At 38.7% G+C, this 18,963-nt stretch overlaps 1 protein-coding gene across 1 annotated transcript; it reads right to left on the reverse strand.

Annotated features, from left to right (window-relative positions):
* Positions 1-794: 794 nt before the first annotated feature.
* Positions 795-18,963, reverse strand: LOC128700488 (very long chain fatty acid elongase 7-like). Its single transcript, XM_070081594.1, has 8 exons — positions 18,865-18,963; positions 13,493-13,788; positions 8,899-8,979; positions 7,422-7,478; positions 5,355-5,460; positions 3,671-3,843; positions 2,576-2,704; positions 795-2,114 (listed from the first exon to the last, which is right to left on the reverse strand). Exons 1-8 carry the CDS (start codon positions 18,914-18,916, stop codon positions 1,806-1,808), a joined length of 1,203 nt encoding a protein of 400 aa, XP_069937695.1. The 5' UTR covers positions 18,917-18,963; the 3' UTR covers positions 795-1,805.

Here is an 18,963-nt window from a genome sequence, read left to right on the forward strand (position 1 = left end):
TGTTTACAATAATTTAATACTAAACAAACACAGTGAAATATATTTTTTCCGTTAGGTTCAGAATGATTTTGGCGAAATTATTGCATACACAAATTTTCACTTGTCCTATATGGCAAGATGAGCGTTGCTATTTAAGCCATGATCGCAAGTTCTGCCTATTCGGCACGACATATATATATATATATATATATATATATATATATATATATATATATATATATATATATATATATATATATATATATATATATATATAAAGGTAATGTAATCTATTGATCACAGCAGTGAGCTCTCACAACACACAGGATAGAGTCTTGAGCTGCTACAACACACAGGATACAATTTTGAGTTGCTACAACACACAGGATAGTCTCGAGTTGCTACAACACACAGGATACAATCTTGAGTTGCTACAACACACAGGATACGATCTTGAGTTGCTACAACACACAGGATACAGCTTTTAATTATAACTCACAACGAAGAGATAAGGCATTATAAAACACTGGGCACAATCTTGAACTGTTAAAATACACATGGAACAGCCTTAAGTTATTATAACAAACATGGTAATTACCACTAATACTTTCATATCATTCTAGTGACTACACTTAAGGAGACAAAGAGCTAACAAATAACAAATTATACACATTTTCTGTTTTTATTCACAGGTCCCTGTGCTGATCAACATGAAGGTGAACACACTCCTTACTACAAACAGAACTATAGAGACTATGTTGTGCTATGATATAATCCACTTTTACTTGGTTAACTCAAAAATATTTCGAAATTCATATTGTTCGTAACACGAATGCGACTATAATGCCTAACTATTATCACTGCCAAAGAGCAACTAGTGGCGACTTCTTCATTTACAGTCACAGAAATAAACACATGAACACTACCTCTCAACCCATGTAAGAATAATATCTGTTTTATGAATAACTAAAGCATGATGAACACTTTAGTAGTTCGTCTCACTCACCCAGTCCTTGACATGTTCTACTTTCACTTGAGTGTCTGCTGAAGAGGATCCCAGGAGGAGGTCGAAATATACAGATCAGTCAGTCTTCTGAGTTTGTCTCCATGTGGGCTATTACCGACCATTTGTTTTATATTTACAGACGTATATGCAGGAAGGCTGACAGCTCTGGCAGCTTAAGAAATTAACATTCAGTGAGGTTGGTGAACCAGATGTATGTATGTGTGTGGGGGGGGGATGGTTCTCAGATTTGTCAAATAAGGAGTGTGGTTAACCTGGTTCTGGTGGGCATATGGTTGTGGCATCATTCTAAGTCTGGGATGTGGAATAATCGGATAGCCTCAAGAGCTCTCAAGAGCCCACTATAGAGCTCCAGAAGGACCAGCCTAAGAGCTCATGAAAGCCTCATCAAAGTACTACTGAAAGTTCCTCCAAAGAGCGGAAGAACCCTTGAAAATTTTGCCCTAGAACCGGACTACGATGCTACGATGTACAGGCTGATATCAGAAACAACCTGATTGGCCATGTAACAAAGAAAAAAGCCTATCCTCACGCAGGGCTACAAGGATAGGAGAACCCTCGAAGCAAGATAGGTATATCTTACAGATTTATTCATCCAAAAACATTTATGAAGGACCTGCTAAAGTTTGCATGAATGCTCCCCTGAGAAACTACTGCAGGACTAACCAAAGAGCTCTTGGAGGTTACAATGAAAAGCTCCTAAAAATCCTGCAGAAGAGCTCTTGGAGGTTACAATGAAGAGCTCTTGGAAATTCTTCCGAAGAGCTTTTGATGCTGTGCGATGAGCTGGTGTTCCCACCACCTACTGTCCGACACGGCTTCGTAATCTCACACTTTCCTGCAGATACGCAGGAGACTGTGAGGAAACACCCTCAGACAAGCCACTGGCTGCATCTTTGAGTACTCCGTTAGCCGTACCGTTAGCAACTCTTTGGTGTAGCCCGTTGGCGATACCGTTGGGGACAAGGTTAGGTAATCTCTTGGCCACATCATCTGTAACACTCTCCTGTGTGCTGTTGTGGATGCTGCCGGACGCTGTCTTCAGCTCGCCATTTAGAATTCCATTCGGCACCGGTGCTCCAATATAGCAGATATTTGGAAGGCCATCACCCTGAGGAAAATATTTAATAAACATTATGAGAAAACTAATCAATACCCCTATAAATAAAGCTAAATCTCATTATCATCATTAACTTTCTTATGATTATTTTTATGGAAAAACGCTACAAGTACGTGTACCTGCCATACAACACCTGGGAAATTCGAAGAATGGGAGATAATCAGGTCTGACCCTAGGAATGAGAATGTAGTAGTAGTAGTAGTTGTAGTAGTAGTAGTAGTTGTAGTAGTAGTAGTAGTAGTAGTAGTAGTAGTAAATAATAATAATAATAATAATAATAATAATAATAATAATAATAATAATAATAATAATAAAGAATGTAGTAGTAGTAGGAATAATAATAAAGTGCAGTAGAATACAAGAGAAATGAAGGAACTGAATGAGCCTTGTTATTTAAGTCTTGTTTCCTGTAGAAGGAGAAGACAAGGAAAAAAATAATGAATTGCATGTACCTTGTCCTTAGAGCTTCGTTTTCTGTAGGCCTTGATGTAGAAGTCAGCAAAGAGGACGAAGAACATCACTGCGTATCCACAGAGCCAACGTAGCAATACTGCTGGTATATCACAGTCCACGAATGCTAGCTGTAGTGCACAGGAAGATGAGTAGTGAGTGTTTCTCTGCCTTCCTGCCTGCCTGTCTGTCTAGACGCCTGCCTTTGTGACTGACTGCCTGCCTTTGTGCCTGACTGCCTGCCTATCTGTCTAGACACCTGCATTTGTAGCTGACTGCCTGCTTGTCTGTCTAGACGCCTGCCCTTGTGGCTGACTGGCTGCCTGTCTTGTCTGGATGCCTGTCCTTGTGGCTGACTGGCTGCCTGTCTAAATGCCTGCCTTTGTGACTGACTGGCTGCCTGCCTGCCTGCCTGTCTAGACACATGCTCTTGTGCCTGACTGGCTACCTGTTGGTCTAGACCCCTGCCCTTGTGGCTGACTGGCTGCCTGCAGTGTTCCTTCGTTCTTATGTTCTTATGTTCTGTCTGTCCTGGGTGTTAGTCGACTGGTGTGTGTCGCATTCTGGGGACAAAAGTTGACCTAATTTGCCCAAAATGCTCTGCATAACAAGCGGCTTTCTATATAGTAGTATGTCACTGATGTCAGCTATGGTCTGTATACCTTGTACATGCATTTGTAGAAATAAAGATATATTATTATTATTTTAAGATAACGTGCTCTCATGTTACCACTTGCCCCATGATCAAACCCGGGTTCTGAGCTAGAAGCTATCCCGAATGAGCCACGATTATGTTTCTGAATAAATCTTATTTTTAAATACACAGTTATATTCGATGTTTATATTGTATACACAGATGCATTTTAGACACTACTGCACATATCCTCAGACTGATTTCTACTGCATCTTACAGCTAGGCTTTAAATAAGATATTACAAGGACCCCAAAGGAAGCAAGTCACTTCGACGTTTTTTGGGGAGGTTATGCTAGGTAATTTACACACGTTACTATGTATGATAATTGTACTTATTTGTACCTGTATCTAAATGAACTTACTTAACTGTCCTAGAATACAAGAAAACTGAGTTTTGCCTCACCAAGAGAGCATGGAAGAAGACGAGGGTAAACTGCAACATCTGGAGGGTAGTGAGGTACTTCTTCCACCAGAGATAAGGACGGACGCGGGGACCCAGGGCTGCCAGCAGGTAGTACAGGTACATCACCGTGTGTACGAAGGAGTTGAGGAAACCCATCAGGGTACTGTGACCACCTGGCAAAGAACGTAACACTCCACTGTTAGGGTAACTGTAACTGAGTATGGTGAAGATTGAGCTCTCTATTATTATTTTTAATATTATTATTATTATTGTGAAATATATTTTATAGTGTAAGAGATACGTCTTCCCTGGAAAATTATATAGATACAAGTAGTGGACTGTATGTGGTACATAATTACATATACACACATATATAAGCCTTCTGAGGCACTCAGGTTGTGGCCCGTGTGCCAGGAATGGCTCAAATGGAGCAGAGCTTTTAAGAGTTGAGAGCCTCATACCAGAGAGAACACCGGCCCTGAGATACCAGAGATTTAACCCTGACTTCTGCACCAGCACCTCTGCTACTCCCTATGAGCTCTGTGTGAGTGGGGAAGATAGAAGAATGTGCCCTACTTTTCACTCTGGGCATGATGCATCGTCTGCCCAGTCTTTTGCTTTAATAGGGAGTGATTTCTGTGTGCAGATTGTTTTATTTCCTGACACATAATCTACCACCATCATTGTCTCCCAGGAGACCTCTCCATCATGGAACAGATTTCTAAAAAAATAGTTGCAAGCTAATTAAAATTTATTGAGCTCAATCATAACAAGTTAATGAATACTTATCTGTTCCTGTGTGTTTGGATAGATGTCTTGAATCTCGCTTGACTGACGTCTCAATCTACCAGTGAAACACCAAAATCTGAACAGACATGCACACAACAGTTTCTGGATTGAGTGATATATAAGATACATGTGTAACACCTGAGAATCTTCAAAGGTGTCCAGGTGTTGCAAATGAATCTTATTCGTCAACATATCAAGTATTGCATTCCTTTAATTTACTGTTGTGCAGGAGATCTATAGGCTTAATAGCCCCCTCATATAGTTGACAGACTTTAAATCCCATTAACCGGCTTACAGGTTTATCAACTAATCGTCATGCCACAATCTGGCCTAAATTTAAATCTATTCTATGATAGTAGAATATATTTCACATCTATATGGACTATTTCATTTCTGTAACTATTTTGTTAAGGAACTTTAAATACAGCATTTGCTAATCTATAAATGACAGGAACTAACATTATGATGGAATGCACTAACCAATAGAGGACATGCATTAATTTATGCTATAAATTTCATGCACTTAGCTTTAGATAACATGGACGAAACTATAAAGAATATATAATAATGTTGGTAGAATTACCGACAATATGTTAGGTAAAAGGACACAAGTGTAACTAATGTGACATTTTATTGTGGCAACATTTTGCCACAATAAAATGTCACAATAGTTGACAAAGCTCCTGGAGGGCAAAACGTTGCAACAATAAAATGTCACATTTGTGTATTTTTAGCTAACATGCAAAGAATATGACTAAACTACAGAGAGCACTCAGAAAATATACTAATGAGGAATACAGTGAGCTATACACTGTATTCTCATTTCTGTACAATTCATGCATATAGCTGTACAGGGGACGCAGCAGGCATGTCCTTAGCTACAGAAGGCACACACCTGGCTGGTAGCGGACTCCAAACCAGAGGCTGGCAGGCATGAGTCCGTGATGACTGACGTGAAGAACCGAGATGTGCTCGTACTTCTTGTGCAACACGAAGAACAACTGGAGGGAGGAATCACAGAGAAGAGAAAAAGAATGACATTATCAGGATGCAGCGGCTGGGCGAAGAGCAGCTATGTAGCGCTTGTGACTGCATCAGGTGTGAATGTTATTTCTCCTGTCTCCACAGTGAAGAATGTTTAATGTAGGTATTTGTGTTTCTATTGGCGTTTTACACTTCTGTTGTGTAAGACACATGTGCAACAGTTAAGTATCGGTATAAAGATACCGAACTGCTGCATATATGTCTTATTAAACTGTCGGTATTGTATACCACTTTCATATTAACACCTCTGTTGTAGTGGCATACTGCCTAAGTAACGAAGAAATTACACAGACGCAGAATAAGCTTTCTGTAGCAACATCGTTTAACCCCGTGTGGAGATTTATCTAATTAACTGAAAAAACTCTACATAAACAAAGTGATACCACAATTAAAGCTTGCTTTAACTCGATGTCTTTTCTTAGTGCAGTATTGTACTGCTGATAATGTTGAATCTGGAGACTATGGCAACAAGCATTCTAGCAGTTATAAAGACAGTAATGCATGGCAAGCTGTATTTATGACGATATTTCGTTCAAGAACGAGCTTGATAATACACGAATAGACTTAATCCTCAAAGAAATACCATTTAAATGCTCTGTATTACTTATATTTATGCCCAGTGAAATAAAGAAGAACTCGAAAGCAGCGATTCCCAACCTGTGATGTGTGGACCCCTGGGGGTCCTGGTACTGGGGTCCACAATGGTAGTACTGGGGGTCCATGAGATAAGTTCAAAATTTCAGAGGGTTGCAGTGTAGAATGTATAATTATTCATGATAAGGCTGATAAAGATAAAATTTCAAAGTCGTATTCAAATCGGCAAGAATAGTCTAAATTTTTTTAGACGCATTTTTGAACTGTCTTATTTTATAGGCTGGGGAATCTGACATGCTGAACCTCCATCGAACAATTGTGAAGTCTCATTTGGTACAACTTGTCAGACTTTTTGTTGCATGTGAAAAATGAGTAGTCAGAACTGTCATGCAGATCACTGAGATATTTAATGCCATTCCCCACTACATATTTATGTGAGCAGACTTTCTCCCAGCTGTTTTATATAAAATTAAAATACAGAAACAGGATGAATGTGGAACCCGATCTACTCTTAAACCTGACTCACGAAAGGGTAATGACACGAGTGCAAGCAAACCATACCACGGGCGGGGTTAGAACCCGTGATCAGAGTCTTACTGTAGCTAGCTGTCCCAGTGGCTAACGTGTCGGTCTGGAGTTTTGCGACTCTCTGATCGCAGGTTCTAACCCCGCATGTGGTATGGTTTGTCTACTCTTAAACCCGAAATTCGGAACCTGAAATTCGGAACGTAGTGTCAACAAAACAGCATCAATCATCTCATTAATAAATAAGTTTTTCAATACTGTTATTTATTTAACTGAATACTCAGTTACATTATGTCTTTCATCTGAGAGATGAAACTGGGAAAACGAATCTGTTGTTAGCTAATAAAACTGTTGAGTAGGCAGACCTTTCAATAAACTGGGATCCCTGGGGTAATTAAAAACAAAAGGGATCCTTGGTGGTGAAAAGGTTGGGAACCACTGCTCTAAAGGATGAATATGCTCAGTGTCCCTTTTGTTGCAGTGTAAATATTATTTAATTATTTCTTTTTTGCTAGTTATAAATAATGGTAAATATTCATTATAAATTCAAGGTTTTTAGATATATTACAATGTTCCCTTTCTGCTAAGTAAACATTTCGAAAGATATGTTAATCATAAGTATGACGTATCAGACATCACAATGAACCTTTTTCCATTAAACATTTGCACCAAAATAACAAAAATAAGAGAATAAATATAGAAATATAAAGAGTATAAACACAGAGACATGATTCCTTAGCCTATCGCAAGTGACTAGAGGTATGCTAAATTACCTGCAAAGAGATTAGAATTCACTCACCGTGTCGATGAAGTCAATAAACTTGGAGATGAGGTACCAGTAACCAGCATGCATCATCTGTGGAAAGTTGGATCCTCTTAGCTAAGATATTATAAGGTTGCTATTTTAACAGTAGTTACTATTATAAGGTAGGTATTTGGACAGTAATTATTATGGGGTTAGATATTTGGACAGTAGCTATTACTACAGGGTAGCTATTAGAGGAAAATACACTAGATGTCCATCATGTGAATGGGCTTATGCTGATACTTTTCCTTGGGGAGGGGTAAACTTTTCCTTGAGGGGGTAGACAAATTTTTCCAGGGGGTTAGGAAAATGTTTCCAGGGAAGGAAGGAAGGAAGGGAAACTTTTCTAGATGGTTAGCAAACCTTACTAGGAAGGGAGAGGAGGGGGAAGAGGGCAAACTTTTCCACTGAAAGGGCACAGTGGAATAGGCAAACTAGAAGCATGCTTTCAACATGATTGTTTTCCCGTGAAACAAGCCTCATCCAGCCTGGTCATGGACCAGGTCGCAGAGCCGTCGACCCCCTGGAACACCATCCAGATATACAAGGGGAGCAACTGCCTACTCTCCCTCCCTGCCACACTGAAGGATACTCTGGTAAAACACCGACACAACTGTTTAGTATCACCACAATGTGTTGTCTAGTAAGAGGGAATGCCATGCACTCTACCACTTATACTATCCATGGACATTTCCCTTAAATTGATTTTTTCCAGTGTTTCATTAGCTGGAACCATTCCCAGGTAACCCACACTTCAGAGAGGAAACTTTAAACAATGTTTTAGGTTCGACTTCAACTGTTGTGAAGCCAGTGTGCAGAAAACTGTAAACCCGGTATCATTACATGCTTTACGTAGGGCAAGGCACTGTTTCTATATCTTTGTTAAATGTTTGGAATCTCGTATGATTTGACGTTACTTCTAAACTATGAAGGATTTTTGTGATGTTACTTCTAAATTATGAAGGACTTTTTGACATTACTAGCTAACTATTAAAGATTTTTGACATTACTTCTAAACTATTAAAGATTTTTTAACGTTAATACTAAACTATGAAAGATTTTTTGACGTTATTTCTAAATTATGAAATATTTTTGACGTTACTGCTAAGCTATGAAAGATTTTATAAATTTTACTCGTCTGGAGAACTTGTCAATGGTTCACCAGATAGGAACTGGATTGTTTCCTCTGCTAGTGTGTTATCCTGATAGGTCCTGGATGCTTGGTTCCAGTTTGTATGTTATAATAAGGCTTCACCCTGAGAGGTCCTGGATGCTTACCTCCAGGCTGTATGTTATCCTAAAGCCTCACTCTGATAGGTCCTGGATTATTTATCCTACTTGTATATTATCCCAAAGACTCAGAGTCAACAGACTCAGAGAAGTTACTCTTTACCTGCATGTGTATCATCCCAAGCATTCACTCTAGGTCCTGGATTGTTTGCCCTGCTTGCGTGTTATAGCTAGGACTTACCCTGATAGGCCCTGGATTGTAGGAGAAGTCACACTTTTGACACACCAGCTTGTAGCCACCAAACCATCCACCAATACCACCCTGTGGACGTAGAGCATCATATGTAGTGAGTCACATCTATGTATTCCAAACACAGCTTAAAGACTAGATATAATGGGATTATGAAACCAGAAACAGAAAGTAACAATTTGGAAGCAAATGGAAGGCGGTGCAAGGAAGGAATGGAAAAACCAAGCAAGGGACAAAGACCCGATCCCAGTAGCTACAAGTATGTACATAATCTAACAATAGCGAACCAATATGTATATCGTAGCATTTAGTAATTCGACTGAATATCTGGGAGACAGGGTTGCCAAAAAATTTGAAACCGGAGGCTGTATAATTAAATCAGATTATACGTAACTGTAAATGATATACAGCAAATTCTCGTAAAAGAACTACAGTGGACCCCCGCTTAACGATCACCTCACAATGCGACCAATTATGTAAGTGTTTTTATGTAAGTGCGTTTGTGCATGTATGTTTGGGGGTCTGAAATGGACTAATCTACTTCACAATATTCCTTATGGGAACAAATTCGGTCAGTACTGGCACCAGAACATACTTCTGGAATGAAAAAATATCGTTAACCGGGGGTCCACTGTATTCCATAAAGTGCAATTATAATTTTCAAACGCTATAGAAAAAGTGCGTAATAAATTAAATAGCTCTTCAATTTTTTATGCAGTATCACAGTTTATTTGGTATTGGAAGGAACTGGAAGATAAATATTCGAGATTTATAAAAAACTGAAAAACATAATTTTAAAGAGAGTACAGATAACCTGACTTTGAAAACTTAAAGGAGGTTAATTTTGTTTTATAAAGTATGACTTAATAAAGTCGTTTATGAGACCTGGAGACATGAAAGTATGAGAGAGACACAATGTGCTGTTGGCTAACAGTGTCATACGATCGACAGCAGCGAGAAGACAGGCTGCACAGCAAGCTTTTTATTGTGATGACGTTTCGCCCTGTGTAGAGACTTATTAGTTTAATAAAAGCTACTTCTGTAATTTGTGGGTTTTATTTTTTCACGAGATGTTTTAGACATCGTGACGTCTCAGCCTTGCAATTATGTCTTACAGTTATGCAAAAGGAATGTTTTTAGGGATGAAGTGAGGCAATATTATGTCAGTCTTAGGTAAGGCTAAGAGGCTTCATCTTAGTCTTAGGTGAGGCTGAGAGGCTTCATCTTAATCTTAGGTGAGGCTGAGAGGCTTCATCTTAATCTTAGGTGAGGCTGAGAGGCTTCATCTTAATCTTAGGTGAGGCTGAGAGGCTTCAGTTTAATCTCAGCTGAGGGTGAGAGGTTTCATCTTAATCTCAGGTGAGGCTGAGATTCTATACCTTAATCTCAGGTGAGGCTGAGATTCTATACCTTAAACTCGGGTGAGGCTGAGATTCTATACCTTAAACTCGGGTGAGGCTGAGATTCTATATCTTAATCATTGGTGATGCCAAGAGGCAATATCTTAATACTCGTTGAATGAAAAATGTCTCATAAGATTTTTTTTCCCCGACACATTGTGAAATTCACTGGATGAACGACTCTTATATTCTATTATCTGGAACCACTATTACTGTATGTACAAATAAATATATCTTAAAGTAATTATGGCCTCTTAAAAGGAAAAAAACAATTGGCACAAGAGGTTAAACCAGAGTGTTGGGTGTTAAACCAGTGTTGGGTGTTAGTACGTCTAATAAACCATCATATTTATGTTACAGGTATCTGAATGAACAGTTTTGAAGCATACTAAAATGAACTGAAAGCAAGACAAGGGCACTTAGCGATGTTGCTGAGGTGGAGGAAGTGTCACGTCATCGTCATGGGTGAGAGCTGTCGACTGAAGACGATATCTGTTTAACTGATAATGTTTGGGTACAGTGGTATATATGGTCTCTGCTACACTCCACAGCAACCTAGGACGGGGTTCAGTATACACACTATGTCCTGCAGCTTACTTCATTTCACAGAATGTTAATTCGATAAGGGGAAATCTTGCATTTCTCTATAAACTGAGTCGGAAATAAGCTCCTCTACCACATGGCTGATGTTTCCTCTGCTTGGAGCTAGTCTCTCCCTACATGGCATCTTCGTAATTACGAAGATGCCACGTGCTGTGTATACATACCTACAAATATTATTTGCACTATATTACAGTGAAAAGCAACAATATCCAAAGTGCTTTCATGATTTCTCACATTATTAAGGAAAAGTAAAAGTTCTTCAATGCCAGAAATGTCACAGTATATATATACTCATGTATATATGTTTCTAGAAAGTGAGCAAGAATCTAATGCACTGTTTATTCATGAGAGAGATTTTAATCACCACATTGATTAAGGAAAGTCTGAGAAAACTGTAACTTGCAAATTAATAGTTGAAAAAATATACAATAGAATAGAACACTAAAATAATAATGATTATAATTTAAATATAATTTTAAGATTGCATAAACTAGACTTATAATACATAAAAATCTGTGAGGATTATGAGCTATGTTGACAAATTCACCTTTACCTGACATCTCATTCTTTATCTGTAAAAAGAGTTGAGAACAGTGGAGATGAAATGCAGTACACCTACTGGCCCACGATCACTGAGTGAGGTAACAAATTCCTCATTGATTGTGTAAGTGAGATGACTACTGCTCTACAAGAACCCTATTGATTTATTATTTTTACTATTCTTTGATAACGTGAGAAATCACTAAAGTTCTTGGAATAATGCTACTTGTGTGTGTGTAATATATATATATATATATATATATATATATATATATATATATATATATATATATATATATATATATATATATATATATATATATATATATATATATATATATATATATGTCGTGCCGAATAGGCAGAACTTGCGATCTTGGCTTAAATAGCAACGCTCATCTTGCCATATAGGACAAGTGAAAATTTGTGTATGCAATAATTTCGCCAAAATCATTCCGAACCTAACGAAAAAAATATATTTCACTGCGTTTGTTTAGTATTAAATTATTGTAAACAAATCTAAAATATATTTAGTTGGGTTAGGCTAAAATAAATTGCGCTTGTTATAATAAGGTTAGGTAAGTTTTTTAAGATTCTTTCAGTGCAAAATTTAAAATTTTTACATTAACACTAATGAAAAAAATATATCTTTAAACGTATAAGAGTAAATTTTAGAAAGGACTTAATTTTAAATGAGTTCTTGCTAATTGACCAGTTTTACATATTCGGCACGACATATATATATATATATATATATATATATATATATATATATATATATATATATATATATATATATATATATATATATATATATATATATATATATATATATATATATATATATATATATATAATCTCCTAGGTAGTAGGTTGGTAAACAGCAACCCACCCAGGGAGGTACTACCGTCCTGCCAAGTGAGTAAAACGAAAGCCTGTAATTGTTTTACATGAAGGTAGGATTGCTGGTGTCTTTTTTTCTGTCTCGTAAACATGCAAGATTTCAGGTATGTCTTGCTACTTCTACTTACACTTAGGTCACACTACACATACATGTATTTTCTTTCTAGTTCTTGTTCTTGTTTATTTCATCTTACCTCCATGGGGAAGTAGAACAGAATTCTTCCTCCGTAAGCCATGCGTGTCGTAAGAGGCGACTAAAATGCCGGGAGCAAGGGGCTAGTAACCCCTTCTCCTGTATATATTACTAAATGTAAAAGGAGAAACTTTCGTTTTTCCAATTGGGTCACCCCGCCTCTGTGGGATACGGCCGGTGTCTTGACATACATAATTTATGGATTTATCTTAAAAAACTATGAAATCATTATCTTATTGGTCCATGTGTCAAAAATTTAAACAAAATCTTCTAAATAAATAAATGGACCTATTGCTATACATAGATACTTCGTGCTGATTGGCTAACTGATTTGGTAATAGCTGACCTCCAGCTAGAGTAATTGAACAGGTCCAATATAGAGCCAGTTCTTGTCCACTCTCTGAACAAATCTAGCTTGCTATAAATCCTTTATTTCTGTTAATGAACTCTGATATCCATAAACTTGTCCTTAATAATAAATTCTAAGTTAAAAAATATCTTTAACTTAATTAGTAATAAAACTAATATCTTGAAGTGAAAATTTGACAAACATTAAAGCGAACATGAACATAATTTTTCCTCAGTGGGGAGCAACTGACAAACTGTAGGGGTGTCTGGCTATACTATATATAGCCAGACACCCCTACAGACTAACATGTAATTGGTAACCCATATGATTCAAACCACGTGATGCCTGGGTTAGAACCCATGGCGAGTCTGAAAACTCCAGGACGTTCTGTGGTTTGTCTGCAAACGAGTTATTTATGATTTCTTGAGTCGTGTGATTCAGAGCTCTTAAGCTCTAGTTGAGGTCTCTGTTGTACTTTCAGATTTTTAAGTGTTTCAATCAAGTCTTTTTAAATTTATTTTGCAGGATTTTTGCATATTTATGTTCATAAACATAATAACTTATTGTACTATTATTCAACAGAGGATCAGCTCTCACCTGATAGAAAAGATACGCAGAAAACACGACCTGGAAGGCATTGTAGGCGATCATTATCGGTTTGAGTCCAGTTACGGGTTTTCTTTTGCTCATATAGAGTGGTCCCCACCAAGTGACGGCAGCGATGTAGGTGAGAGAAATGAAGAGTGTAGGAAGAGGAGACTTCATGAGGAGCCAAGAGTCCTGCCGAGGGTCAGGAGGCAGCTGGCTGGCCACCGTCAGGTCTCCGTACATGTAACTGAAGATAGTGATCCCAGCTGCCCATTTTCCGTTGGACTTCAGCTCTCTAAGGGCATCTGTATGTATAGAATTATTTTTCATTAATATAAGACATTCATGAACATTTTTTGCGAATATAAACAAGCACAGAGAAAAAATAGTGATCTTCCAAACACTTTTGTAATGTCTTGCATTATCAAGGAACTGTTCATTGATAAGGTGAGAAATCACGAATGTGCTTGGGAATTCACTGTTATTTTCACAGTGGTTGTTCTGCACATGCATGCACACACATGCACGTGCACACACACACACACACACACACACACACACACACACACACACACACACACACACAGGAGGGCCAGGAGCTCGGACTCGACCCCCGCAACCTCAACTAGGTGAGGTGAGTACACACACACACACACACTGCAGAGAGCAAGAAGTGGGAATCATGAGCTGTAGTAGCTGAGGCAAAAATACAGAGACTGGAGGAAGAAATGGATGTGCTGAAAAAGGATCTAAAGATGAGGTCCGAAAGGAGCGAGATGACTGAAATGGGAACATCAGCAGGCAGTGAGGGGACTGAAGGAGGGGATGGAACTAAGCAGTCTTTTGCAGCAGCAATATCAGGCCATCATGGTATCTGGGAGATGATTAGGGAAATAGCAAAGGAGATGCTTAAATCAGATCCAGAGATAAAGAGGGAAAAGAAATGGAGAGAGGAGAGGGAGAGGTTAATAATTATTCATGGGCTTCAGGAGGCTGAAGGGCAGACCTGTGATGAAAGAAAGCATTGGGAGAAAACAGAGATTAAGAACATCATTGCAATAACAGTAGAGAGGGACATGTCTTGGATAAAAAAAATTCACAGACTTGGGGAGTAGTCGAGGGAAAAAATCGACCAATCAAATTGGCATTCAAGACAGATGTGGTACGGAACAGCATACTACAACAGAAACCTCTGTTAAAGGACTCTCCAGATTATCAAAAAGTGTTCCTCAATCGAGACAGAACACGAAAGGAAAGGGAATAACTGAAAGTGAGAGCAAGACAAAACCAGTGGAAAGAAAGAGACAGGACTGGCAACGACAGACAGGAAAGCTCAGCCTTTGGAGGAACATCAAACACAAATGCTTATAGAAACCTCTCAACCCCTGTCACCACATATCAACCAAACACAGTAAACAAACCTCACTCCATAGCCACCACCTCGCTAAGCACTAATTCCACAATCACAGCAGCCTCCCAAAATATTCTGCCCTGCCTCCCACCCTCCCAGCCTGCACTTTCCTCTTCCATCTCCCAAAATACAGTAATGGAAAGGAAGCTAAAGGTATGGTACACCAATGCAGATGGAATAACAAATATGAGTGAAGAGTGACAAGAACACATCATTGATGCATCACCTGACATCACAGCACTAACAGACAAAACTTACAGGGATGATAACAGATGCAATTTTTCCACCTGGATATCAGATTATGAGGAAAGAGAGAGAACAGAGGAGGGGAAGGAGTAGCATTACTCATAAAAAACAGTGGAGTTTTGAGGAGATGGGAGGAATGGAAAGAAGGGAAACAGATGACTTCATTGTAGTAACACTTCAGACTGAGGGTCCAAAGGTGATGATAGCAATGATGTATAATCCACCACTTAACAGCAGGAGAACAAGAGAAGAGTATGATGTGTGCAATAGGGAAATGGTGGATACACTAGCTGAAGTGGCCAGGAGGGCTCATATGGGTAGGACAAAATTGCTTATAATGGTGGATTTCAATCATAAAGAGATTGACTGGGAAAAACCTAGAGCCGCATGGGGGACCAGAAACATGGAGGGCTAAGATGTTGGAGACTGTATTGGAGAACTTCATGCAGGGATACAACTAGAGAAGAGAGATAATGTTGCAAGGCTGGATCTCATATTTACCTTAAATAGTTCAGACATAGGGGATATCGCCCACGAAAGACCCCTTGGCGCTAGTGATCATGATGTCTTGAGTTTTGAATATCTTGTAGAGTTAACAGTGGAGAATGCAGCAGCACGAGAACAAAGAGAGAAACCAAACTTCAAAAAAGGGGACTACATAGGAATGAGAAGTTTCCTGCATGAAGTGCAGTGGGAAAGAGAACTAGATGGAAAGACAGTAAATGAAATGACGGAAATAGTGACCACTAAGTGCAGGGAGGCAGAGGAAAGGTTCGTACCAAAGGGCAACAGAAAAAATGGTAAGACCAGAGCCCATGGTTTAACTGGAGGTGTAAAGAGGCCAAAGCCAAGTGTGCTAGAGCATGGAAAAGGTATAGAAGGCAAAGGACTCAAGAAAACAAGGAGCTGAGCAGAAGAACCAGAAACGAATGTGCAGGGATAAAAAGAGAGGCCCAGAGGCAATACGAGAACGACATAGCATCAAAAGCCAAATCTGAACCAAAGTTGTTATACAGTCACATTAGGAGAAAAACAACAGTCAAGGACCAGGTAATCAGACTGAGGAAAGAAGGAGGGGAGCTGACGAAGAGTGACCAAGAAGTATGTGATGAACTAAACAAAAGATTTAGAGAAGTATTCACAATAGAGTCAGGAATGCTTCCAGCAAACTGTGGAGGTAGGGTGCACCAGCAGGTGCTGGACACAGTACACATAACCAAGATAGAGGTGAAGAAACTGCTAGAGGAACTCGATACCTCAAAGGCGGTGGGCCCAGATAACATATCTCTATGGATACTGAGAGAGGGAGCAGACGAACTGTGTGCCGCTAGCAGCAATCTTCAGTAAATCTATCGAAACCGGGCAGTTGCCTGAGGCATGGAAGACAGCACATGTAGTTCCAATTTTTAAGAATGGAGACAGACAGGCAGCATCAAACTACAGACCAGTGTCACTGACTTGTATAGTACGTAAAGTCATGGAAAAGATTATCAGGAGAAGAGTGGTGGAACACATTGAAAAGATTGGGCTCGTACATGACAGTCAGCACGGCTTCAGAGATGGGAAATCCTGTCACAAATCTACTTGAGTTCTACGATAAAGTAACAGAAGAAAGACAGGAGAGAGAGAGGGATGGGTAGATTGCATCTTTTTAGACTGCAAGGCGGCTTTTGACACAGTACCACACAAGAGAATGGTGCAAAAATTAGAGCAGGCAGGAATAACGGGAAAAGTACTGCAATGGATCAGGGAATACCTGACAGGAAAGAAACAACGAGTGTTGGTACGTGCTGGTACGTGCTGAAGTGTCGGAGTGGGCGAATGTGTCGAGTGGGGTTCCACAAGGTTCAGTTCTAGGCCCGGTTCTGTTTCTTGTATACGTGAATGACATGATGAAAGGAATAGATTCAGAAGTGTCACTGTTCGCTGATGATGTCAAACTGATGAGGAGAATGCAAGTGGGCGAGGATCAGTTAAGATTACAAGGGGATCTGGACAAACTACAAGTATGGTCCGACAAATGGCTCCTGGAGTTTAACCCCAGTAAGTGTAAGGTCATGAAGATTGGGGAAGGACACAGAAGACCGCAGACGGAGTACAGGTTAACAAACCAACAACAGCAAACGTCAATTAAAGAAAAGGATCTTGGGGTAAGCATTGTAACGAACATGTCCCCTGAGGCACACATCAATCAAATAACTGCTGCAGCATATGGGAGATTAAACGCCAGTTTCAGGTTTGCCAAACATCTGAGTAAGTTGTCATTCACGACATTATACACCGTGTACGTAAGGCCTATACTGGAATATGCAGCACCAGTATGGAACCCTCACTTAACCAAACACATAACGAGATTGAAGTGCAAAAATTTGCAACACGGTTAGTCCCGGAACTGAGGGGCATGTCTTATGAGGAGAGGTTAAGGAACTCAACCTGATGGCACTAAAGGATAGGAGGGATAGAGGGGACGTGAAAACAACGTATAAAATACTGAGAGGCATTGACAAGGTGGACAAGGATCGAATGTTTCAGAGATGGGATACAGAAACAAGGGGACACAATCGGAAGCTGAAAACCCAGACGAGTCATAGGGATGTTAGGAAGTATTTCTTTAGTCTTAGAGTTGTCAGGAATTGGAATAATCTGTAGAGCGAAGTAGTGGAAGCAAGTTCCATAAATAGCTTTAAGAAGAGGTATGGCAAAGATCATGGAGCAGGGAGAGAGTGAATTAGTATCGACCAGTGAAGAGGCAGGACCAGGAGCTATGAATCGACCCCTGCAGCCTCATATAGGTGAGTACACACACACACACACACACACAAATATATCACAACAGTGAATTCAGTCGACTCTCACCTGGACAACACTTTTAGCTTGGATCTAAGTAATACACAGAACTTACTGATGTCCCCAAGCTATTTCCCGAATATAGTTTCCTAGAAAGTAGCCAGGTCTCGGAAGTCACCAGACAAATTCTAGAGCACATTTCCTGTACTCTCTCTCTTGTCTCTGTTACTTTCACCTCTTGTGAAATTCTCCTTTCTGTGATGGTAATGAGAGAATAGGAAAGACTGTCTATTCCTATGGCTAGACATGTCCTCTTTAAGAAGAGAACATATATGTTCTTAACAATTTCGTTATTATTACTGTAATTAATCTACCTTGTGAGTCCCATATAATATATATATATATATATATATATATATATATATATATATATATATCGTGCCGAATAGGCAGAACTTGCGATCTTGGCTTAAATAGCAACGCTCATCTTGCCATATGGGACAAGTGAAAATTTGTGTATGCAATAATTTCGTCAAATTTATTCTGAACCTAACGAAAAAAAATATATTTCTTTGTGTTTGTTTAGTATTAAATTATTGTAAACAAATCTAAAATATATATAGATTGGTTAAGCTAAAATAAATTGTTCTTGTTATAATAAGGTTAGGTAAGTTTTCTAAGATTCTTTTGGTGCAAAATTAAAATTTTTATATTAATATTAAAGAAAAAAATATCTTTAAACGTATAAGAGAAAATGTTAAAGGAATTAATTTTAAATGAGTTCTTGCTAATTGACCAGTTTTACATATTCAGCACGACATATATATATATATATATATATATATATATATATATATATATATATATATATATATATATATATATATATATATATATATATATATATATATATATATATATATAACTTATTGGTTACCTTCTTCAGTTCGCTTAGCTGGTGGTTTACTTTTCATCTGAGAGTCCTCCATTCTTCGTCCTCTCTGACAATATTAATAATCAGCTCTTCTCCAGGCTC

This window comes from Cherax quadricarinatus, unplaced genomic scaffold (genome assembly GCF_038502225.1).
Source record: "Cherax quadricarinatus isolate ZL_2023a unplaced genomic scaffold, ASM3850222v1 Contig3278, whole genome shotgun sequence".
NCBI classification, from domain to species: Eukaryota; Metazoa; Arthropoda; class Malacostraca; order Decapoda; family Parastacidae; genus Cherax; species Cherax quadricarinatus.